Below are 22,114 nucleotides of genomic sequence, written 5' to 3' on the forward strand. Positions count from 1 at the left end.
CTCAGACATCAGTCCCACAGCTCTCTAAAACACTCGTGTTCAAAATATTGTTCCATAACATGAGCTTTGTTTCAAGTTTCTTTATTGCAGGTCAGTAGAATCCAAAATGAAGGAAGGCTTGCTAACCACTCAAAGCACTTCCCTTCTTTTTAATTTCTCCCGGGAATGAAAGGTATATTCAGCTTTTCCTCTTTTGGCACCATGCTCTGCCCTCGTAGAAGATTACTGAAACATGAATTTGTGAAGGCTGTTTCAAGCAGAAGCATGTTCCTATGTATAGGAATGATGTTAATTCCTGTCACTCTACAAATCAAGCAAGATTGTTGTTAAAGCTGCTTCTAAAGGACCAAGGGAATTTGTGCCATTCTGTTCAATGACTTTCATCACCTCTATTAGACTAAACATGAATGTAATATAGACAAGCCAGATTCCAAAGGTTAGTCTTTCATTTAGGTAAAGTACTGGAGATGCAAAAGCTGTGCAGCATTTACAGGAATCTAACACGGATTCAATAAACCACCTGAACACGAAAGGAACATCCTTTCTAAATGCAAATTATTCAGATGTGATTTGAGTTCCTTAAAGGTTACTCTCCCATTCCCCCTCTCTGTCTAACAAATGAGAACACAGAACAGCTTAGTTTCCTTTCTCAAAATTCTTTGTATTAAGTTATCCTGCTGCTTCTATTACAAGTCTTTTCTATAAGGAACAGATACAGACTCTGGACTGCTTCTGTCCTGTGACTGCTGAACACCAACGTTAATCTTTCACTAAAGCACTTCTGAGAAGAACTGGAAAACTAATTTTAAAAAGTGAGTCTGATAAGCAGCAATGCCCAGACTTACTCAAGCTGCAGGATTTTCTCTTTCCTCTTCATTTTGCCAAAAGATTATACAATTTCCTGTCTGGGGTAGTTAAACCACAAATATCAAGATGGTCCCAGAAAACACTCAATATTAAACTGATCAAAGTTTCAAAAGATCTACCTGAACAGGTATGCACAACCGCGGCAGATCTGCCTATGAAATTTCTTTATGAGGAGATCTTGTCTTAAGTGATGTCAATGGCGAAACTGTTATTTGATTCTGTGGGTCAGAACAATATTTGTTATATAAACGTTGAGTTAGGGTCTTAGGAATCATGAGAAAGAAAACATTCTATTTTAGCCTAATCTAGTAAAAATGTCATACGAGAGATGATCTCTACAAAAGGGACTATATTTATGCATAAATTAAATGCTGCATAACAGTAGCAACTGAGTAGGAAGCTACAGTGGGCCCTTTGGGTCATTGGCACATTCATTAGAGAAATCCACAAGTCTATTTTATTCACAGAACTTGCATTTTCGTGGAAATTTAGTTTCAACACAACTCATATACATCACTGTCAGATTTAACAGGGATAACTTAAACTTCAGGGCCTTCAGACGAAGAAAAAGACTGAATGAAAATGGCACTGAATTCCACGAGATGAAGGCCTCAATGATGCTACTGGGAATTACTGCTACCTAACTGTGTATATCTCACCATTAAAGACAGGAGAGTCAATTCCACTGGAGAAAAGAAGTGCTAGCAGTTTTGTGGAGACAGGAAACATTTTGCATTTTCCATGTTTCTTTTCATACAAGGTTCAAATGAAATGTAGTAATTGGTTGCATAATTTTAGAGTTTAAACTAGAATTGTGGCTATATTGTAGGCAATCACTAAGTCAGATTTCATATTTCACTCTAATCTCAGCAGCATTCTGTATGGTTTTTTAATTGTACCAAGGTCTGATCCATTAGATATTAATGGTAGCACACATGAAATAACCAGCTCATTGAATGTTGTAGGTATAAAATAGACAAATAACAGTAAGAAGTTCAATTAAGAAAAACGGGCAAATTCTAGTTTTGATTCTGTGCAAAGAGAGCACCCAAAATAAAAAGAATTATAATAAAGACTTGTAATAAAGTCCCAAATCAATACCTTCAGCATACCTGGCATATTTGAAAGCAGGAGTCAGTCTTCTCCAAAGAACATGTTAGTAAGTCCTAATGAAAACAGCTAGATAATATAACATTTACTGGTTTTTTGCTCTTAGTGGAATAAACCAGGAGTTTCTTACTGATCTTACATGTATGATCGGCAGCAGAAGTACATTTGTAGGCCATATATTAGGCATTTCTCTTCTGGAGCCCAGAGATCTTGACTCGATGAGTTCAGCAGGTTTTACAGAGCAACAGACAAGCAGTCCACGGCTCAGGGCAGACCAGTAATGGTACCCTTTAGGCCAAGTGGCAGTGCAGTCCTCCAGCCTAGTTTAAGCAGAAACAGATTCTTCTCATCATTCTGCAGCAAGAGTGTAAAGAAGTTCCCCCCACTTCCCCTTTTTTTTTTTTGTAAAGTCATCTGTCTTAGTCTTATACCAGTTGGAAGGAAACTCATAAAGCTGGTTTTGAGCTAGAAGCAAATAAAAAACACTCATTTCAAATTTTAACTTAAGTTGCTAACTTATTGTGGTTTTGTAACTTACATACGGCTGACTAACTTCTAAAACCTCAAATTTTTCATGTTTTAAGTTCTCACAGAAAATGAGGGCACAGTCTCATTTTGAAGCGCTCATCTTATAGTAAGGTAATGACTTTTATGTTTTTGACTAGCCAATCAGCTGCACGTGAACCGCCACTGGGCAGATGCAATGACTAGCGCTTAATCACTTTATACTGCTACAAGGTTTTTGTTTTTCTGTTAAGAAGTTCTGTTCCCAGCTCTTTCACCAATAAAAAATAGCTCTTGAAACACACTGTGGATACTCAGGATGAAAGTTTGATATCAAGTTTAAAAAAACCAATATTTTCCCTCAAAACAGTCTTTCCTCTGCTGCTGTCCACTTGCTAGATGTCCTTCCCTTAATTCAAAAATCACCAAGAGTTTTGCCTACCTGGACTGTAATCAATATACATAATGAAGTATTTTCTTCTCTCAAAGCAGAGCTGGGCACTTGCCCACCTCTCAGCCACACCTGGCCAGCCAAAACAACAACCAGCAGACCCCACAGTTTATTCAAGAACTCACTTTCCTGGAAGAAAGACCTTGGGAGTCAAGTGGGGAGAAAGCACCTACGCTGCACATACTCTGCAGCAGCAGATGTGGGCAGAGGGAACGAGGAGTGAGCCATGGCACAATGGCTGAGCGCCTGCCCAGCAGAAACGCGCATCTCCACTGGTGGCAATGTATGCCATCAGCCAAACTGGCCTAACTGTTGACCACACAGAATTTCTCCTCCCTTACTCACATTTTCAGGTAGAGAAGCACTCAGCAAGCATGTCTTCAGATAAGAAGGCACAGAATGTTGTCAAAAGAGAACACTGAATTATCAGTGTAAAACCTTGTTTTTGAAGGAGGAATTGCTACTATATTATACTGAATTATACAAATTTATCTACAGTGAAAGTGAAAATGCCTTTTTGTAATTCTGATTCCCTGTCACAGCATTCTGAATGTCAAATAAGATCCTATTTCAGCAAAGTTCCCAAACAAACAGACCAAAGTGTGCAGAAGTTCATCAGAAATAAAAAAAATCCACCAGCTTACATCTTGAATGTTGGTGTAGTACACCAACTGCAAAGGTAAAATTAGTACAAATCTTCTCTTGATAATGTTTATTCAGAGAACTGACAATTTCCAGGCAGACTCCCACAAACTCACACTCCTTGCTCCCTGAACACAAGCTAAAACCCAACTGAATACTTGAAATTCTCCCATTCTAAGGCTTAACCTATGCTTCCTTCCTTAAGTTAGGTTGCTCTTCTGTTCCCTCCCCCAGCCTACTTGCTCCACCTCCTCTGCACAGAGCAAGAGTACATGAGCTATCCTAAGAGTTTTGATGCTTAGCAGAGACTGATACTTAACGTTCTATATTTCTTTTTGTCATTTTTTTAGTTTTGATTAATTATTTTTTGTTTTTCATAGGAGCTACGATTGTCAGGAGTACATGTTATGCAGGCACAGCTTTGGTTCTGATATGAGCACTGTTAAGAATGAAATCATTCAGGTCACCAAAGCTGCAAACAAGCATCCACTGCACCCAGATCAGGGCTTTAAATGTTCATCTCTATATTTAGAAACCTAAAACCAAATGGCCAACTTTCCTGATGACTCAGCACCCATACTGACTGCAGAAGAATGTGGATCCCCAGCAGGCCTCTATTTTATAAAAGTGCTTTTCAGGAAGTCCACCAGTGAATGTTATGGCTTATACACTTTTCCAGACCAAAACCTATAAGTCCATTAATAACTTTTACTTCTCTTCCCATACTACCACTGGTTTTACGAAGAACTTCTAAGCATACAACCTTTCTCTTTTACCTCATATTAAATATCTCTTTAAAGAATTTCTTTTTTCTCGTGCCTGGACTTTTCCTTAATTGGATGCCGGCCAATTTCCATTTCTCTACCTCCCAGCCTGCTGATGTTCTCTATGCTCTCATTTTATTTTTATAGACACACACACACGCGCGTATATATGTATGTGTATCATCTAAACCCTTTAGGCTTCTCTCTGGCAAGAACTGTTTCGTTGTGCTTTTTTAAAAAAAAAATCAGGGTGCACCAAAATACTTGGCAGCACACTCAGAAAGATAAAAAAAAGTTGCTCTAGGCTCCCCTGGGGAAAGTTTGCACACTCATTGCGGATCTCACCTTGCAAGCTGAGGATGAAAACCAAGAGGCCTGAAGCTGTCCTTGTTCATGTAGTTACACGTAGAGATTTATGTTAAACTTTGTATTCATTGGCTTTATGAATACAAATAGTAATATTTAGATAATGTAAGTAATACATAAGTAATAGTTAGTTAAATTTCGCTTGGGAATATCCAAAGGCTTAATAACATAAAACAGGAAGTAGGGGAGCTGGAAACAAGCACATGACAATTACAAGAATCACAATCATACATATAGTATACCTCTACTAAAAATTGTGCAGGTAACATAGCAGATGAAACTGTCCCATTCTTGATCTCACAGATGGCAGGAAAATCCACTGAAAACAACACTCAGTTAATATTTGCCTGCATTATCATCAACAATTTTTGGCTTTCAAAGAGAGTTATGATGTTTGTTTTCTTTTTTAATCTGATGGACTGGTTTAGGAAAAGGAGAATAAACAATTTTGAAAAAAAAAAATGGAAGCCCAAGGCAAAATATAAGTTTAAATTATACCGCTTTACTGGTATTTCCTTTGAAACACATACCACTATGCAAAATCTTTTGGTAATGGAGTAATACAATTTCTATGAAATCTAAAAAGATAAAGAAGCATAAATATGCATTTTCACTTCCCAAAAATGCATTTTAAAAAGCCATTTTTCCCTTACTGTTTTTTTTTTTTTTTTCAATCTTTTCTTCACAATTTTTGTTATTTTGGACTTCAAAGGACTGTTAAGTGTAAGAACAGCCATAGTTTCTCACAGGTACTTTCTCAAGTATTTGAGAGAGAAGCATAGTGAAAATGAACATGTCTTAGGCATTTTATTGTAAATCAGTATCTTAATCAACCATGCTCTACTTGGTTGTCAAGTTTCTTAATACTTACTACCCATTAGAGAATGTTGTAGGAGAAAAAAGTGCCGAAAATCCTACACTAAAATATATACACAGATATGTGAGCAGACATAGATCTTGAACCCAAACGAGATTTCAATCCTTAAGCAAAGTAGGAGTAGTGAACAAAGCTTTTGCCTGTATGCAACTGATTTTTAATCCAGTTTTTTAATTATTAATGTAGATGTTCTTACTGACTGAATATTTTTGTACTATATGTTTGCACCAGCTAATCTGGATTCTAATAGCAAGTAACTAATTAACATCTTGAAGCGACTCCATAGAGTTCAGGAGTCATCTGGACTTACGTTGACATAAATGACCTTGGGAATCTGGGTCAAAGATTTTTTTTTCTTTCAGGTTTAACCTTGAGGCCTTTTATTAACATTAATTGTTTCAAAGTAAAATAAATACTGTTTCTGATACTCTGCCTTGAGTCAATTGATGTGAGACAAGAGTAAGCTTTGGTCATTTGCTAAATATCTTAAGTAACATAATAGTACTTACATGCTTTGCAGAATGTATGCCATGCGGTTTCCTTTTTCATCTGCTTTCATTTGTTATTAATATAAGCACATGCAAAATAAAAAGAAACTAAAACCAAGGTTCTTGTTGATTATATTGATTCCTTGTAAACTTCAGTAAAACAGAACTTAGACTTACTACCAGCAAGATTTTGTTCTTCTCTTTTGGTACAACCTAGCTCAGTTTGTTTCAGGTTTAAAAAGAAGACCTTATTTCACAGTTTGATAACTATCACCAAGTATTTAATCAACTGACTAATATTTGCTCTTAAATAACAAGACAAAACGTTATCTAAAATAAGATTGAGTGTGTTTGTCATAATTTTTATCTCAAAGCAAGTCATGCTCAGTGACAACACCAGCTTTGTCACACCATTTTTATTAATACAAACATCTTTGGTAGTTAGATTACAAAAATTTAAAAAGTATTAAATGATTGATTTCGAACAGCATTGTGTATCATCTTTGGATTTAGCTCAGACTCTGTATAAACAGGCTTAGCATTGCCATTGAGAATTACACCTATTTATGACAGGGATTAACATGCCAGTGTCTCTCTCCATGAAATCACAGCTCCATTCTAAAGATGCAGCTTCTTGCCACTGCTATTTTCTCTTCATTTTAAGTAAATGCACATTTAACTACAAGCTGCACTGGTAGTTTGCGGGGATGGAAATTAAACCTGAAGTGAGCACAGAAGATTCAACTCTGTTCCACTTCAGAATAAAAACTGTTTCTCAGAGGGATTGTCACCCACATGCAAGTGCTGGAGTGCAAACCTCCTCCTTGAAATGCCTCGCACTGTCTTTTCACTCCTCCACCCACCACTCTTTCTCATCCTCTCACTGTTGAGTGTAATCAATGTCATTGGAAACTAAGCTGCCCGATTCCTGAGAATGACATCTGACTACTGTGCTTAATAGGGTATGTAGCAAACAGAGCCATTAAAAATGGCAAAGCTTTTCCTAGCATAGAATAAAAGACTAGTGGTAGGTTCAGATTCTCTAAGCCCATCTGCTAAATCCTACGCTGCACAACAACCCTTTTATTGAAGTTCAAAGATGCAGCTCCTCCATTTAAAGAGCACTTGTTATTTGGGAGGAAATGGAGGCTAGAGATTGCCTGACACTAAAGAAAGAGAAAATGAATGTTGGCTCTGCAATGAAACCCTCCAATACAGCCAGTCTGACCCAAGCATAATTAATCAATTGTATGCACTTTTAGTAAACCAATTACTTTTGGGTTTTGGCTTTTGGCTTTTCCAGATGCCAATTTACAGTGATATTGTCACAAGTGATAGGAAAGTGTGGTAAGACTGATGTCTCTCTCCCTCTCAGGCACTGTACTGAATTTGTCACTCTATATAAAATACTAACTGCTTTATGATTGCTACAGGACTACATGTTGTCATGCCAATGAGTATGTTCTGTTTTTTTCAACTTCCTCCACCCCCCCCAGTCTTTTCTTAATTCAGTGAACTGTGCCAACTAGACCCATTTGGTATTCATGTTTACTCTCAAGCTCTACTACTGAGCAATGTTGGCATCTCACAAAAGGTAATGAGAAAGGCTGTAGGATTGTTGTTGGTTGGGTTTTGGGGTTGGGTTTTTGGGAGCGGGGTGGTAGGTTTTGCTCTGCTTTTGTTTGTTTTTTTTTTTTAATTGGAGGCATTTTAAAATCTTTAACAGTAAATATGTGGATTTTCCCTTTCACACATACAAAAACAAAAAATGGAAAAATTAATATAACCTATTTTTGGTAACTCGTCAATCTTTTAGCCTTGTGAACATTGTGATTTCTCCTGTTTTTATAGTGCATACTGTACATATTTATCAATGCGGGTTTGTTGCCTGCCAACTTGACTAATTTACCCTGCATTTTGTATCACATGAAGGGATAAACTAGACCTTCTAAATACTAAAACATAATGTTATATGCCATCTTCACATTGTCTATGATTGCTTTCCCTAACCTGCCTTCATGTAGAGGGTTTAGAAAGAAAGCTGTATGAGAAGCGGCTAAATTTGCTTGGTCTGCCCAGCCTGGAGGAGACTGATGGGAGACCTCATTGTGGTCTACAGCTTCCTCATAAGGGGAAGACGAGTGGGCACTGATCTCTTCTCTCTGATGACCAATGACAGGACCCAAGGGAATGGCAGGAAGATGTGTTGGAGAGGTTTGGGTTGGATATTAGGAAAAGGTTCCTCACTCAGAGGGTGGTGGAGCACTGGAACGGCTCCCCAAGGGAACAGTCACAGCACCAAGCCTGACAGTATTCCAGAAGCATTTAGACAATGCCCTCAGACACACAGTGCAAATGTTAAAGGTTGTCCTATGCACGGACAGGAGTTGAACTTGATGATCCTTGTGGGTCCCTTCCAACTCAAGAACTTCTACGATTCTTTGATTTTACATGAACATTTTTCATTTCTCTGGGACATTCTGATTGTTTTTATAACTAGCAGCATATACCAATACATCTATGTTTTTAATTAACTCAATACACAGGAATACTCAGATGACTCTTTGAGAATTTATTAACTTGTATATGTCATCAGTGGGTTTTAGCTGTCATTAATTCACTTGCTTTATTTATCCTTCATGTTTCCTTCAAAACTGTAGCAACTTGATCAATAGAACATCCTCTGAAAATAGGACTGTCTTGTTTGTAACTTCTTTTTCACAGTAACAATTGACAAAATACCTTTGGCTAATATTAAGCTAACATTAGGTTTCATATTCTTGATGATGTACATCATACCTCAAAGAATCTAAATTTTCAGCCTCTTGGGTGAGTGTCCCCCTGCAACCATGAGGGTATTTTAAAATAATAAACATATTCCTTCTCTAGACTGTTGTAATCCCAGCTAAAACCTAAAGATCATTCTGCTATTTTCCTTTTAAATTGTATTTCTAGTTTATACAAATTCATTTAAGGTCTGTTGAGCAGATGCAAGTATAACAGACACTGAGATTGGAAGGCACTTCGAGGTGATAATCAGCGGATGTGGTCTTGATTTAAATGGGACATCAGAACATATGGAGTAAATGCAATTGTCCTACCTTAGTGAACACTATCAGGACGCAGACACTTCTGTTATTCTTTTGTATTTGCTTCCCAGGAGGTTAGGAATGCACCTTCTGTCACTAGAGAATTCTACTTGAAAGAAGTTAAAAACATTATTCCCTAAGGAAAAAGCAAAAGCAGGTGTATCATAAACCTGCCTGCACTGTTGCAAACACACGTGTATAGCTCGTATGAGGTAAAAAAAATGAAACATTCCATCTTTGTAATAAATTGAACTACACTATGCACATATGGATAAAAGACAAAGCTTACAATATTACACTATGATTTTCTCCCAAGTACCACTTGGGAGAAAAAGACTTCGAAGGTAGGTCTTTCTACCTCCAATACTCACCCCAGTTTCTTTGTTTACCCAGGTTTCACCCTATTTCTGTGACAGACCAATCTCCTTTTTCCTCTTGCCTCCTCTATTTCATTTTACTCATTCCTAGGCCCAATGTACTCACCCTGCTACATTGTTTCCCATTAATACATCTCCTCCCTATAGGGTGCTCATGGTGTTCTCTTCCGCAGTTCCCTGGTCAGATATGCATCTCATTCTTATCGTTTTGTCAGTCCACCCATGCTTCTTTCTTACCTCAGTTCCCAGAGGAAACACTCACTCTGTCACTTGTCTGCCTTTGAGCTGCATCTTCACCTTCCTCCCCTCCTGCCTGTATGGCTCTGGTTTCCAAATCAGGCAAGTTCTTCTTGTAGTTGCTTGGTACTAGCAAAGCATGGAGGACAGTCACTGGACACAGAAGTTCCCTTCTCAGCTCAAAGCCCAGTCCAGACATGACAAAGAACCTGCTCAGATGCTCATGGCAACCTGTGTAGTTCTTACTGACTATATTAACTTTAATGCCTGTAGCAGACTTAGGCTTGTCCAATTTCTGGCTGATTCTCAAGAGGAGGGCAACTGGCACATAACCGATGAAAAAAACTGCTCATGTCCAATCTGTCTCAAACACAGAGTAAAGTTTATACATACTGAAAGGCAAAGTGACCTGTATTATTAACAACAGCTATGTTTAACCACCCATTATGAAGATGATGTATGAAGGAGAAATAGCTTATGTATGATCTGTCTACCATTATCACTGCAAGTACAAACAAGATACTCAAAGGTATATTTGGCTTAAAATAATAAAAAATATAGCAATATCACTATATTAATTTAGCATCTACACAATTCATTGCATTCACAGAAAAACAAAAAGCTATTTGTTCTGTACAGAAGGAAATAAAACTCTCTTGCTTTGATCACAGAAATAACCCAGCCAGCAAACTTTACTGCAAATGTTTGTGTATTTAACTCCTGTGGAAACCACTTCATGTCTGCTATGCACAGGAAAAAAGGGAAATGAGGGATATGTCAACAGATCAAAGAGCACAGCGAAGCAGTGAATAAAGATCACACCGTAAATAAAAATGAAGTAGCAAAGTTTGTCTCCAGTGATTTCCAGTGGTGTCTAATACAAATTTCAGGATGATTTGCTACAAATTTTTAGTCAGTTTATTAAATAGCAGAATCTGCAGATTAGCTGTTGCAAGCAAAAGACAAACCAGAAACGGCAGTTTCCAATACAAGAAACTTTTCCCTAGTCCCACTAGAGTTCCTGATGTCTCCCCATCTTCCCTGCATTTCGGTTGCAGTGGATTTGTAGATAGGGCACAAGCACTTGCTGTTACCAAGGGGGAAAAAAAAAAAAAACCAACATTTTCGATATCAGTTAATTGTTTTTGACTAGGCACTTCACGATTAGTGTAGGAAAAGAGGTTGGTCACTTTCTTGACTTTGTATCTGTCTTTTACTTGCTTAAAAACTAAAAGCAAGGGCCAAAACAGTAAGTACCATTCTCATGTGTTCCTATACATAAGTGTATAGTACCGGTGGAGACGGGCAAAAAGTACACACTATGGATAAAGCCAAACAAAGCCAGTGAAGGCAAAGCTCAATTCTAACAAGATTACCTTTCTCTACATCACCATTTTTATACATTCACAAGTGCTATACCAGCATAGGAAGTCATGTTAAACAAAAAAAAAAAACAAACAACAAAATCAGTTGCAATTAGCAATTGAAATGTTCAGTATTTATATAATGTTTATTTCTATTAATTGATATTATTAGATATTTCAGAGCTAATTAAAATAATTTCACATTTCAAAAGTGAAACTTAGAGATTTTTTCTATACTAGGCACGCTTTATAATATCTTTTCTTCCCCCAGCAATCAATTAAGTATAAGCCATCTTAAACTGCATCTCCAATATAGTTGTCTGCATCTCTTTTCTTTCAGTACTTCTACTTGCCTTTCTTTTGCCAATATTGGAATATTAGCTTTCCCAACTAATACAGATAATTTGAAGGTATTTTAAAAACGTCCTTGATTAAGCTTTCTAAAAACTGAAATGTCACAAAGCCAAAATACAGAAAGTCTTACCCAGATCCAAAAGTTCTTATCAGGAACAATGTCTTTGTCTATTTCCCCTTCTACCAATCTTATAGCTGTTCAGACTAGTTACAGTTCACTTTACAGTGGATATTCTACACTTACAAACAGTAGCTGATCTTATTACTTCTAAACCAGGCACCATTATTCTTAAAGAGGCAGCCAATATTTATGCTGCAAGGTGTGGAAAAGAAACAGCCAATTTTGCTCAAGGCTGTACAAGAATTCTGGGTTTGGTTTCTTCTGATGTCACATTTTTGTTAAACTAACAACACAGCATATTAAAATCTTGCCAGAGTCAACATATCAGTGTGAGAGCCAAAGCAAACATGGAAAATCTACATCACACACATGAATAAGACTGCTCGATGCTCAAAAGCCTATCATCACCATCACACCCCTCTGGAAAATTCTACAACTGAAAATGCTTTGTACTAGACGAAGAGCTATACTCAGAAGTCACAATTAATAGCACAGGGTAGCAACCTAAGTAAACGTTTCCCACGCAGATGTTACAGTTTCTTAAAATTTAGGGCCTGAAGAAACACAGCTATGTTTTGACCTTTGATTTATAGCAGAAGAGTTTTTATTGCAAGTTACAATAATGCCACTGCTAACCAGAGCTTCCTAAGCCACTTAATTAATAAAACAGTATCTTACTCTAGTGGGAGTTTAGAACACACCAGAAATGCAGGATCAGATCTCACACTCAAAGACCCTTTATTGTACCTCAGTCTTGAAACAGATCTGGGTTTATGGAAATGAAGCAGGTCTCTCATCTTGTCAAAGGGGATGAAGATACTTAGCATCTAAATTTAGGTAATTTGTTTATTTTTTATAGAAGACAATCAGTTTTCTTAACTTACCAGCTAACAACTCACAAAAAAATGGGTTGTCAGCTGTGACATGCTTACCCTTCAGACTAAAACAAAAGCAAGAAAAGAGCCTCTGAGTGTGTCACTATATTAACAGCACTTAAACCTGCATGCATGTTATAGATAACATACATTCTATATCCTTGTTGAAGTAAGAGATTTATTTTATTCATTCACCTATTTCTTGCTTTGTAATCCTTGCAGCTAACCGATTGTAAAATGACACTTAAATAGCAGAAGTGGCATCTTTGAATACTAGCTCAACAGCCTCAGTATAGTGGTCTGCATCCAAAACCAGTGTTTGCATTTTGGTTTCCTCTTAAAAGCACTTCGCAGACTAGCATAGTCTTGTCCTTTTACTGTCTTTCCACAGGGTCAAGACAAAACCTTTTGTGTATTTTGCTAAGACCCAGGCTCTAAGAAAACCTCTGTCTGTAAACAACAAAAATATCTCCGCTGTCATGCAGATTGCCATTTTAGTGTGAATATATTACCCCATAACTATATTAATGAAATGTACTCTGTACTCTTTTTACTCCTCCCTCCGGAGTATCTGATACAGAATAAAAATAATGTGTGTATTTATCCAGGCAAATGTTAACAACTAATTGGTTTCAAAACTGTTTTGGCATTTTGGCTACATGATGTTAAGCTTACAACCTAAGGCACTTTAAATACGATGTATGTGTCTCGAAGCTGCTACAGAAACTCAAAGTTTGGCATGTTTCTGATGAACATGTAGATGGAAAGTGGAGACTCAGAGGATCAGGACAATCACAGTGGGGGATGCCAGTCATTTACTGATCTGATACCTATGCACGTCAGACACAGCTAGTAGCAAACAACAACTTACATGCAAATCACAAAGAGACTGTCTTCATTATTTATGCGCCAAGAGATTTCACCCAAAGAGGAAATACAGTTACAAAGATAAACAGTGGTTAAAAGAGACAAGACTCAGAAACTAAAATGGCACAGCTTGCAGTGATAGTGAGAGCAGATATTCTGTTTCTTTATATCTCTGAAAAAATTATGCTTCAGTCTAAAATTTTTTACATATTGTGAATTTCAACAGGAACAAGATACATGATTACACTTACTGACTATTCCTACTCAAGGAAGTAAAATAGTGCCTGGTCACTGTTATAAATAGATTAATGCATACTCCTTTATTGCATGTAAAGCAAAAGTCAGAAATGCTTTTTTCTTTTTTTCCAGTTCATTTTCATACACGTATATTTACAAAAAAAAAAAAAAAATCCAGGAAAGGTTTCCAGTTCAATATATTTCTTCTTCAGGAATACAATTCATATATATTTCTTCCTCAGTGGCTAACACAAGATTTATAGGAAATATACATACTCAAATTTGCTTCAGTTTCTGGAGTTCATGGTACCATTATCTGTAAGGGTGCCTTTCGGTGTTTTTTCAGGATTATTCAGAGAGCATGACAATGGTTTTTGGAACTTGCTTTGTATCCAAACTCGCTGCATTTTCACTTTTTTCTTCCTGTTTACTTGTAATCGTCGATCAACTAAATTCTGTACTTCAGTTAATCCAGCCAAGTTGAACATGTTCCATACCTCATCTGTTTTCCCATATGAAGAATTATTGCAATTAAAAAAAAGAACCCAAACATTTGTAGAATGCAGTAATTAACAACCTGCAGTTCAACCAAAGATAGAACTGAATCTGGTTTGTAATTTGGCAGATCAAGGAAACTGCTTGTAAGAGTTCTGTTAGAAATTCATTTTCACAGCTCTTGATTATTACTACAGTAAAAAATGTTATGCTGAGGCCCAAACCACAGTGGTTATCACTCATGGCATTCGTAGATCCCCTTTCTTGAGAGGGCTCAGTATGCCAGAGTTAAGGAAAACCAAATGCAAGCCATGTAGTCACTGTTTGCATATTATCAAGATAAAATTATTTCACTTGCCAAATGACAATCCACACATTTATGCCAACATAATTTTGTCCTTATCAGACACCACTGGAAAACTTTAAGCTTCTTTGTCAGGAGTAAGAACAAAAGAAGCGCTTAAAAACTAAGAATGCTCTTGGAATTCAAGTGATTTCCCATACGTGTCTCAGATCCTCATTCTCACTTCTAAAATTACTCAGGTTGGAACAAATCCTGATCCACCTCTATTGCTTAGAGTCTAAGTTGCAGAAGGTAAAACAAAACCAGAAAAGAAATACTGTGATGCTCAAGTTCACAGTTTCCAGTAGTTGGGCTAAAATATACCAATCTAAGCTGTCAGCAGAACCAAGCCAGCAAATGGGCAAAGAGCAACAGTGTCCACAATCAGGAATTCCAGTTTAGCTCCTGCATGAAGAGCAGACTCACAGTTCAGATTGACCAACACAGCACAACAAACTATCAGAGCACTGCTACTAACTGCCCTTTCAAGCACGTTTATCTCAGTTTCAACAAAGAAATCAAGTACTCCTTTAAACAGCAGAATCTGAGCATACCACTTAGATGCTTAGACAAAGAGGAATTCCAGCGATGTCTGCAAGTAATCTTTCAGGACCCCAGATGCAACAAGTGCACACATAAAGGGAATGATTCTCCTACCATAGTGAGCTTTGGGCTTTGTAAAAACAGAGAATTTATTTAAAAAGCCATTAAAACCTTCTTTAAATTTCTGTTCTAAGATCAGCTTTTACAACCCAAATAGTCTCCAGAAACACTCAATCCTTTCTATAAAATTACACCATTTCATACCTTTGGTAAAGAAGTACACTCTGGTTCCATCTCCTCGTACATAAAAATTTTCTGACAAGCAATGACCTAAGAAATTAGAGCAGTAATGAAAAAGAATGTCACTTTTTTAAAAAAAAAAGAATTAAAATGAACAGTGAACTACAAACGGGTCCAAGAATTACCTTTTTTAAAACGAAGTTGGGCTCTATCATATCTTCCATAGTCTCGAAATAACAACATTCCTCCAGGTTTCAGTAGTTTAGCCAACCTATTTACAACCCCTTGCATCCTTAGAAAAAAGATGGGATACAGGTGAAATTTGTAAACATAATTGGTTTTTTTTAGATGGTTGGAATATACATAGATTTCTGAAACTTCATTAAGGCCAGGCACTAGTGAACAGGAAGAACTTCACAAAAAAGCCTCTAAACCAGAAATTTAAAAGGAAATGAAAGAGAACACAATCTCGAAATTATAAATGAGCCCTTTTCCTTCACTTCAAGAAAATCTCAAGAATGGATAAAACACAGTCTATCGGTCACATGGGACAGGCAGATACATGACAAACAATCATAGAATTGTTTGGTTGAAAAAGACCTTTGAGATCACTGAGACCAACCATACCTGTCCACTACTAAGCCATACCCCTAAGCACCTCATCTACCCATCTTTTAAATACCTCCAGGGATAGTGACTCAACCACCTCCTTGGGCAGCCTGTGCAAGTGCCCGATAACCCTTTTGGTGAAGAAATTTTTCCTGATGTCTAATCTGAACCTCCTCTGATGCTATCTGAGGCTATGAAGAATGAACGGTTAGCTCTATGCATTGGCAAGTGAGACTGAGCCTTCTGGCTGTACATAGCAAATCAAAGGCCTGCAAGGCAGACAGTACTTATCCGATTTCTTTATGGAGATACTGATCATACACACTAAATCAGTATCTCCATGCCTAATGGTTGAGGATGGAAAGAAGAATCTGAGCTGCATCTCAGAAGAGGAATCTGGCAGAACTCCATCTGGAGATATTGCTAGCTAGAGAAAGAAAATCTGCATCCTCAAAAACGTTGACAAGTTCGTGAATCTTTGTGGTATCTAACATCAGCTTTTCCTTATCAAGATTACAACAGTCTGCTGTAGGTATAATAGGAGTAAGTACCATACACACCACTCTTTTCCTTTCACTAGACCAGAGCATCTTCATTCCTCTTTTTAACTTTACCTTGGAGCTTCTTATAAACACACCTGCATTACTCTGCAAAATACGTTACTAATGAATAATGGATTTGGTTTGTCTCACTCTTTCAGAATAAACTAAAGGATTAGGTTTTGCACAGTCATGAAAGATCACAAAAGGCAGTCTGCACCTGGCAGGCTGCAAGGCAGAAAAATCCACTTGCTTAATTCAATCCCTCCTCCCACCAGGAAGCAGACAGATTGTGTAGAAGACATGGAGCCAGGCTGAATACAAAATTAATAGAAAGGCAAGGCAGGGTGCTGTATCTGAAAAGAGCTAAAGAGTAAGTACTACTTAACTTTACAAAATCAGTGTACCATTAGTGTGTACCAAGAGAACATCCTTATACCATCCCTGTCTCTGAGGTGGCCTTAACCACTTGGCCCAAGAATGTCAGAACTCAAGCACTAATGTCTTCAGTCCTCAAGCAAGAGCAGTGCAGGCACTCTACCTTGATTTTTAAGGGATAGAATCAGGAGGCAGTTCAACTGAAAGTAAGATCATATCTACAAACAAACAAGCAAGAACAAAAAGCAGTGTACACTCTTAAGCATGGAATTCCCTCAGAGGAAGCAAAGTGCTTTAAAGGTTGTCCTCTTTGTTCATGCTCAACACAGGCAACCAAGTGTGCTGCCATCGAGAGAAAAGGCAGCACTACCTAAGAATAAGAGATTGTTCAAGACAGGCAGTTGTGCACAGAATTACAGATTTTGCCTATATAAACATAAGTTTTGTGTACGATGAAAAAAATGTACACGTGGAAAATGTGGAAAATGTACAAAATGTACATGTGGAAAAAGAGAAATCTCATCCCATGGGACTAGAGCACATTAATAATATAGCTTGAATAAAGTTTAATCCCTCTCAAATTCTGCAACAAACTTTCAGAGGGGCCTTCTAGCAGAATTGAAGTGTGTTAAAAATGGGGTACAAGAGTAGCAATTATCAAAAAATAAACACAACAGCCTGAAGAGAAATCACTAAGTAACAATTGTGGCAGATACAAAGGTGTGCCTCCCATGTATATTTTCCAGGTCTCTAAAGTACATGATTTCTGTATCATGATTCTCTTGGTTTTCTTTTTCATTTCCCACTTTCAAAGTTTCCAGAAAAAAAATGTATATTGAGCAAAATGAATCTGGATTACATTTGCCTTTATGTAGTCATTTTAATTCTATGAGATGACAGTAACGACTAACAAATCTTTGGAAAGTGGGTCTTACAACACAGATAACTACACTGAAATCTTTAAGTGTAGATACACACACACGAAAGCATCCATGTCAGACTTTAGATGCTGACATGGGGAGGGAAAAAAAAAGACCAACACATTCTCAAGTGAGTAATAGGAAAAGATCCACAGAAATTCTGACAGAATTTCTGATTACTGCTTCTCCAGGCAAAGCGATTGAATGAATGTGTCTCTATTGTCCAATTTCTTCCTGGCAGCATCACTGCAGTTAGAGATCTGAAATCTACTGCTTGAATTGTTTTTGAAATCTGGACCCAGGCTTTGCATGACTCATGTGCTCATCTCTAAACAAACAGGAAGGAGTAATATCCTATATGCGAAAGATTTTTCTGTGAAGCTAATCATTAATAACTTAGGCAGGGAAACAGTTATCAGATTCAGGCAATTACTGTTCTGTTTGCCAAGCCCATTTTAATGACACTCCTAAAGTAATAAATGTATTACCACACATACAGTATGCATTTCCCTTTGTATGATCTAGTTAAAGGAAGAGTCAAGGTGTTTAACTTACATGCCCTCTTTTGCACTTTCCCATTAAAAAAAAGTCATTTTCACAAACAGACAGTCTCCAGTCATAAAGTTTGGTTCATTAGATATTATTAACAAGGCTAACAAGCACTCAACATAACACTATCCACGAAAATTAGATCAAGTTTTCTTAATCCAAACAGATTACAAAATTCTGAATACATTTTGGTTTAAAAGGCCTTTGTAAATGTAAGCATTTGTGTGTGGCTAAATCAGCAACTTAAGTCTTTATCAACACATTGTAAGGTGTTAAATCATGAATGTTTTGTTTTGATCACTAAAAATAATCTCCTTCTAGAATATTATAGTCTGGTTTTTAATTTGTAATTTTATTTTAATAGGGATGTATTTAGTTACAATATAACCCTTGTGTTTTGATGGAGACAGGAGGCTCACTAATGAATTGGCCTGACCAGCATTTAAAATATCTTGCTTTATATATACTGTAGCTTACTAAATAATAAATTAAAGATTGATAATCTCCTTGAAAACCTCCAGTGATAAAAGTGATTTAACCCATTTGCTTTGCCCTTTAGTCTTCATTTACCTGTCAGGATGAATAGTAGAGAGCACAAAGACAAGTAAAATGACATCCAGGATCTCATCTGGAAAAGGATAGGGTAAAGCATCATCACACACATCATGAACAAAGGCAGAACACCAGGCTGAATTGTAGGACGAATGTGACTGTCAGGAAAAAGATGAAAAGAGGCACAGAGAGAACAGTTAGTAGTTAATACGTTTACTGTGACTCAAGAAACTTTTTTTCTTCAATTATTCAGCATTGTAAAACATCCAATATAAAAGCCTATTCTGTCTGGTATCTTACTCAAGCTGAGAAGCAAGCTCACTGATGGTATTCATTCCTCTCCGCATAGAGTAAGACTTTGTTCTTTGGAATATTGAAAACTTCAGTTAAAAGTTGTCAAAGCCCTCATATTCTTTTTCATGAAGACGGCTTCCTGGCAGCCTCCTGAATTACAGGCTTATAAGGTACTCTAAAGCGAGCATATGAATTACCTTTACCAGCTCCACTGCTCCTGAAGCAAAATCACAACAGTATAGAAAGGTTCCAGGTGTATTGCTAGGAAAACAAACCCAACATCAGTTAAAAAATTGTTATTGTAAAAGATTAAAGTCTACATCGGTGTTCAAGGAACTACAGAGGGCCCTTCAGGGTTCTCCACAGGTTTGATCAAGCATGCCTTATTGATGTCTGGCACACGGAAAGCCACATAGGTTGTAATGAACCAATAGGGCAGACAAATTCATAAGAATATCAACAGGCAGTTAGTATAAAAAGGAGAATTATAGCCTTGTCAGGGAGGAAATCAAAATGAAAAGAAAGAAGGTCACAGAGGGCTGTTAGGATTGATGACAATGTCCTGGTGCTCTATTACATAAATGCACATTAATAGGTCACTTTTTTTTACTGAAGCACTGCATTAAGTCTCTATCATTAGCCCACATATGCAGTTTAATTAGCAACACGATTTGGGCAGGGGTGCACAGCTGCAGAAGTCATCCATAGTTCTGCAGAGGTTTGGGTTCCCATGTGCCTTCTTGCTGTGCTGTTGATTAGATTAAGCAGTATTGGTTGTTTCCCTCCATTATCACCTTTGTTTTGCAAGCCCAGATGAATAAGAATTTCCTGTAGTGCTGTATTCCCTTCCTTTCTCCTCCAAGACTAAGCCAGCTGCAAATTTCCTCATACCATTGATCAGATACTCGTAACTCCAGGGATAAATTTTTTTCACCTCCAAAAAAACACTTTTAAGAGAAACTGAGCAAGCCCCTCAAAACCTACTGAGGGATGACCTCGTGGTCAACTCATGATCTCTCAAAAAAAATACCTGAGATTTTGGACAGGCAGTTTCTTTAGAAAGGAAATCAATGAACTCTGGCAGTGCCTAGAAGATCTCACAGTATACACAGCTGAAGGCTCAACAGGAGAACCCTGGTGGACCAAAATATATTCCATCCCTGTTGCTGAGCAAAACTTTTATCAGTTCTGTGCCTACCACGAGAGTTGATTAGTGTAGATATTTATCACGGATAAGGACAAGCAGCCAGGCTTAGGACCCAGAGAGTCCTTTGGAAAAGGTTAAGCTGATTGACTTGTTAGGGTGTAACTTCAATTTTTTTAGAGCAGAACAGTAGCTATGTAGAAAGCCAACTTAAAACAAAGACATGCCTTGATCTGGAGGGTGATTTCATGATGCATTACATTAAAAAATAGCAATAGGACGGAGTTCAAAAGTTACATTACAAACCTAAGTGGAAAATTTTTTTGTAGCCAGGCTACACTCATACTTGGTACTGGTTTCTTTTTATATGCATACAAAAGACAACTTTTACATTACTAAATTCAGAGTAAACCCAAATATGCTATAAAGTCAGGCCTGCTAAGAGATAAGAGATGTTTCCATCAGCACATATACAAGACAAATGCATGAGTTGCTCACTGTACCAACCAACGTGACTGACTGAAGGATTTGCATAAGAATAGAGATCTGCAGGAAAAAATACCTAATTGACTGGATTCTTAATTTTCAGAAATACCAACTTATGACTAATGTCTCCTGTGAGGAAAATAAAAAGTTTATCTTGTCTTCTTAATACAGACACCTGATATCCTTTCCCTATGCAGTGTTACTTTCTGAACTTTTCATTTGAAAAAGGGCTCCCCTTTCATTACATGCTGTCTAAAGCAAAGCATTAGTTGTAGGATAAAGATGCATTACTAAGACTAATAAGTTTCATGTATGACCCTGGTGCATCACTAGACTTCTGCTTGCTGTTTCCATATCTGCAAAATGGAGTATTTTTTGTACAGCGGTGATGCTAGCAATCAGAATTCATTTACAGAATAACCAGTTGTGCCATACTCAAGCTCCTGGAGGCATGAATAAAAAGAAATCTATCTCAATCCTTCATACATACAGACTTCCAATAAAACCCTCCTGCCTATATGGAAGGGAGGACATGCTGTCTTAACAGCTTTATCTGAAACCAGAAGCTAAGTAGATTAAGATGTTTCAAGGAATTAAGTAATGCAATACAGGACTTGTGCCTTCCTTGACACTAAAACCTGAAGCAATATGACAAAGTTTACCAGACAAATCCAGAAATAAAACAATTTCTTATGAGTACATCACATGCCAAAATCTACTGTCTCTGATTTTGGCCTTTTGAAGAGGTATCTCGTAGCTTTATGGTGACATTTAAGAGAATATTTCACTGGCCTGAGATTAACTAGAAAAAATCATTCTGAATGCACCTGAAGACAAACCTTGTCAGCAAATATGGTCCCCTCAAGACTAGGATTGACCAGTATGAGGAGTCTACCAACATTATCTGGTCTGCTAGCAGTCAGAATTTCAGGCTTGTAGAACAGTCCGCTCAACATTTCCCGCAGCACTGGCCTAGCACCAGTATTTGAAGAACTCAAGGAAGGTAAGAATAGAATGTTTGTATTTGAAAATCCCGCACTACATACCACAGAACTTTCAAAATAGGAAAGACACTGTTTCCAGCACCACAACCAACCTAAAATCAGAAGAGAAATAAAAAGGTAAAATAAATGAGCAAATAAAAACTCATGTTTTTTTATTTTTGTCTTAAATTAATTGGTGGATAGAAAACACTAAACTTGAACACGTGTTGAACAGAAAAGGTATAAACAGCTCATACCACAGTTCCCAAATAACTTCTATGATCTCTTTTCTCCTCAATATCTTCCTAACGTTAAGAGAGAATCCATCTCTCAAACTGCATAGGAAAATGCAACGTTCTTGTCCAATTTCACCATTTGGTGAGAATGCATCAAGTACTTTAAGACAGAGTACTTTAAGAACAGAGCACTTTAAGACATAACTTTCCATA

At 37.3% G+C, this 22,114-nt stretch overlaps 1 protein-coding gene across 4 annotated transcripts in view; it reads right to left on the reverse strand.

Annotated features, from left to right (window-relative positions):
• Positions 1 to 7,638: 7,638 nt before the first annotated feature.
• METTL8 (methyltransferase 8, methylcytidine) overlaps positions 7,639 to 22,114 on the reverse strand; it is a 30,513-nt gene continuing 16,037 nt past the window's right edge. For all 4 annotated transcript variants that reach the window (XM_054069334.1, XM_054069335.1, XM_009555582.2 and 1 more), the window contains exons 5-10: positions 21,729 to 21,778; positions 19,250 to 19,313; positions 18,777 to 18,916; positions 15,397 to 15,503; positions 15,236 to 15,301; positions 7,639 to 14,092 (exon numbers count right to left, since the gene is read on the reverse strand). In XM_054069334.1, coding sequence (XP_053925309.1) covers positions 13,878 to 14,092; positions 15,236 to 15,301; positions 15,397 to 15,503; positions 18,777 to 18,916; positions 19,250 to 19,313; positions 21,729 to 21,778 — 642 coding nt within the window. In that variant the 3' untranslated portion in view covers positions 7,639 to 13,877. The remainder of the gene's footprint in view (positions 14,093 to 15,235; positions 15,302 to 15,396; positions 15,504 to 18,776; positions 18,917 to 19,249; positions 19,314 to 21,728; positions 21,779 to 22,114) is intronic.

This window comes from Cuculus canorus, chromosome 6 (assembly GCF_017976375.1).
Source record: "Cuculus canorus isolate bCucCan1 chromosome 6, bCucCan1.pri, whole genome shotgun sequence".
NCBI classification, from domain to species: domain Eukaryota; kingdom Metazoa; phylum Chordata; class Aves; order Cuculiformes; family Cuculidae; genus Cuculus; species Cuculus canorus.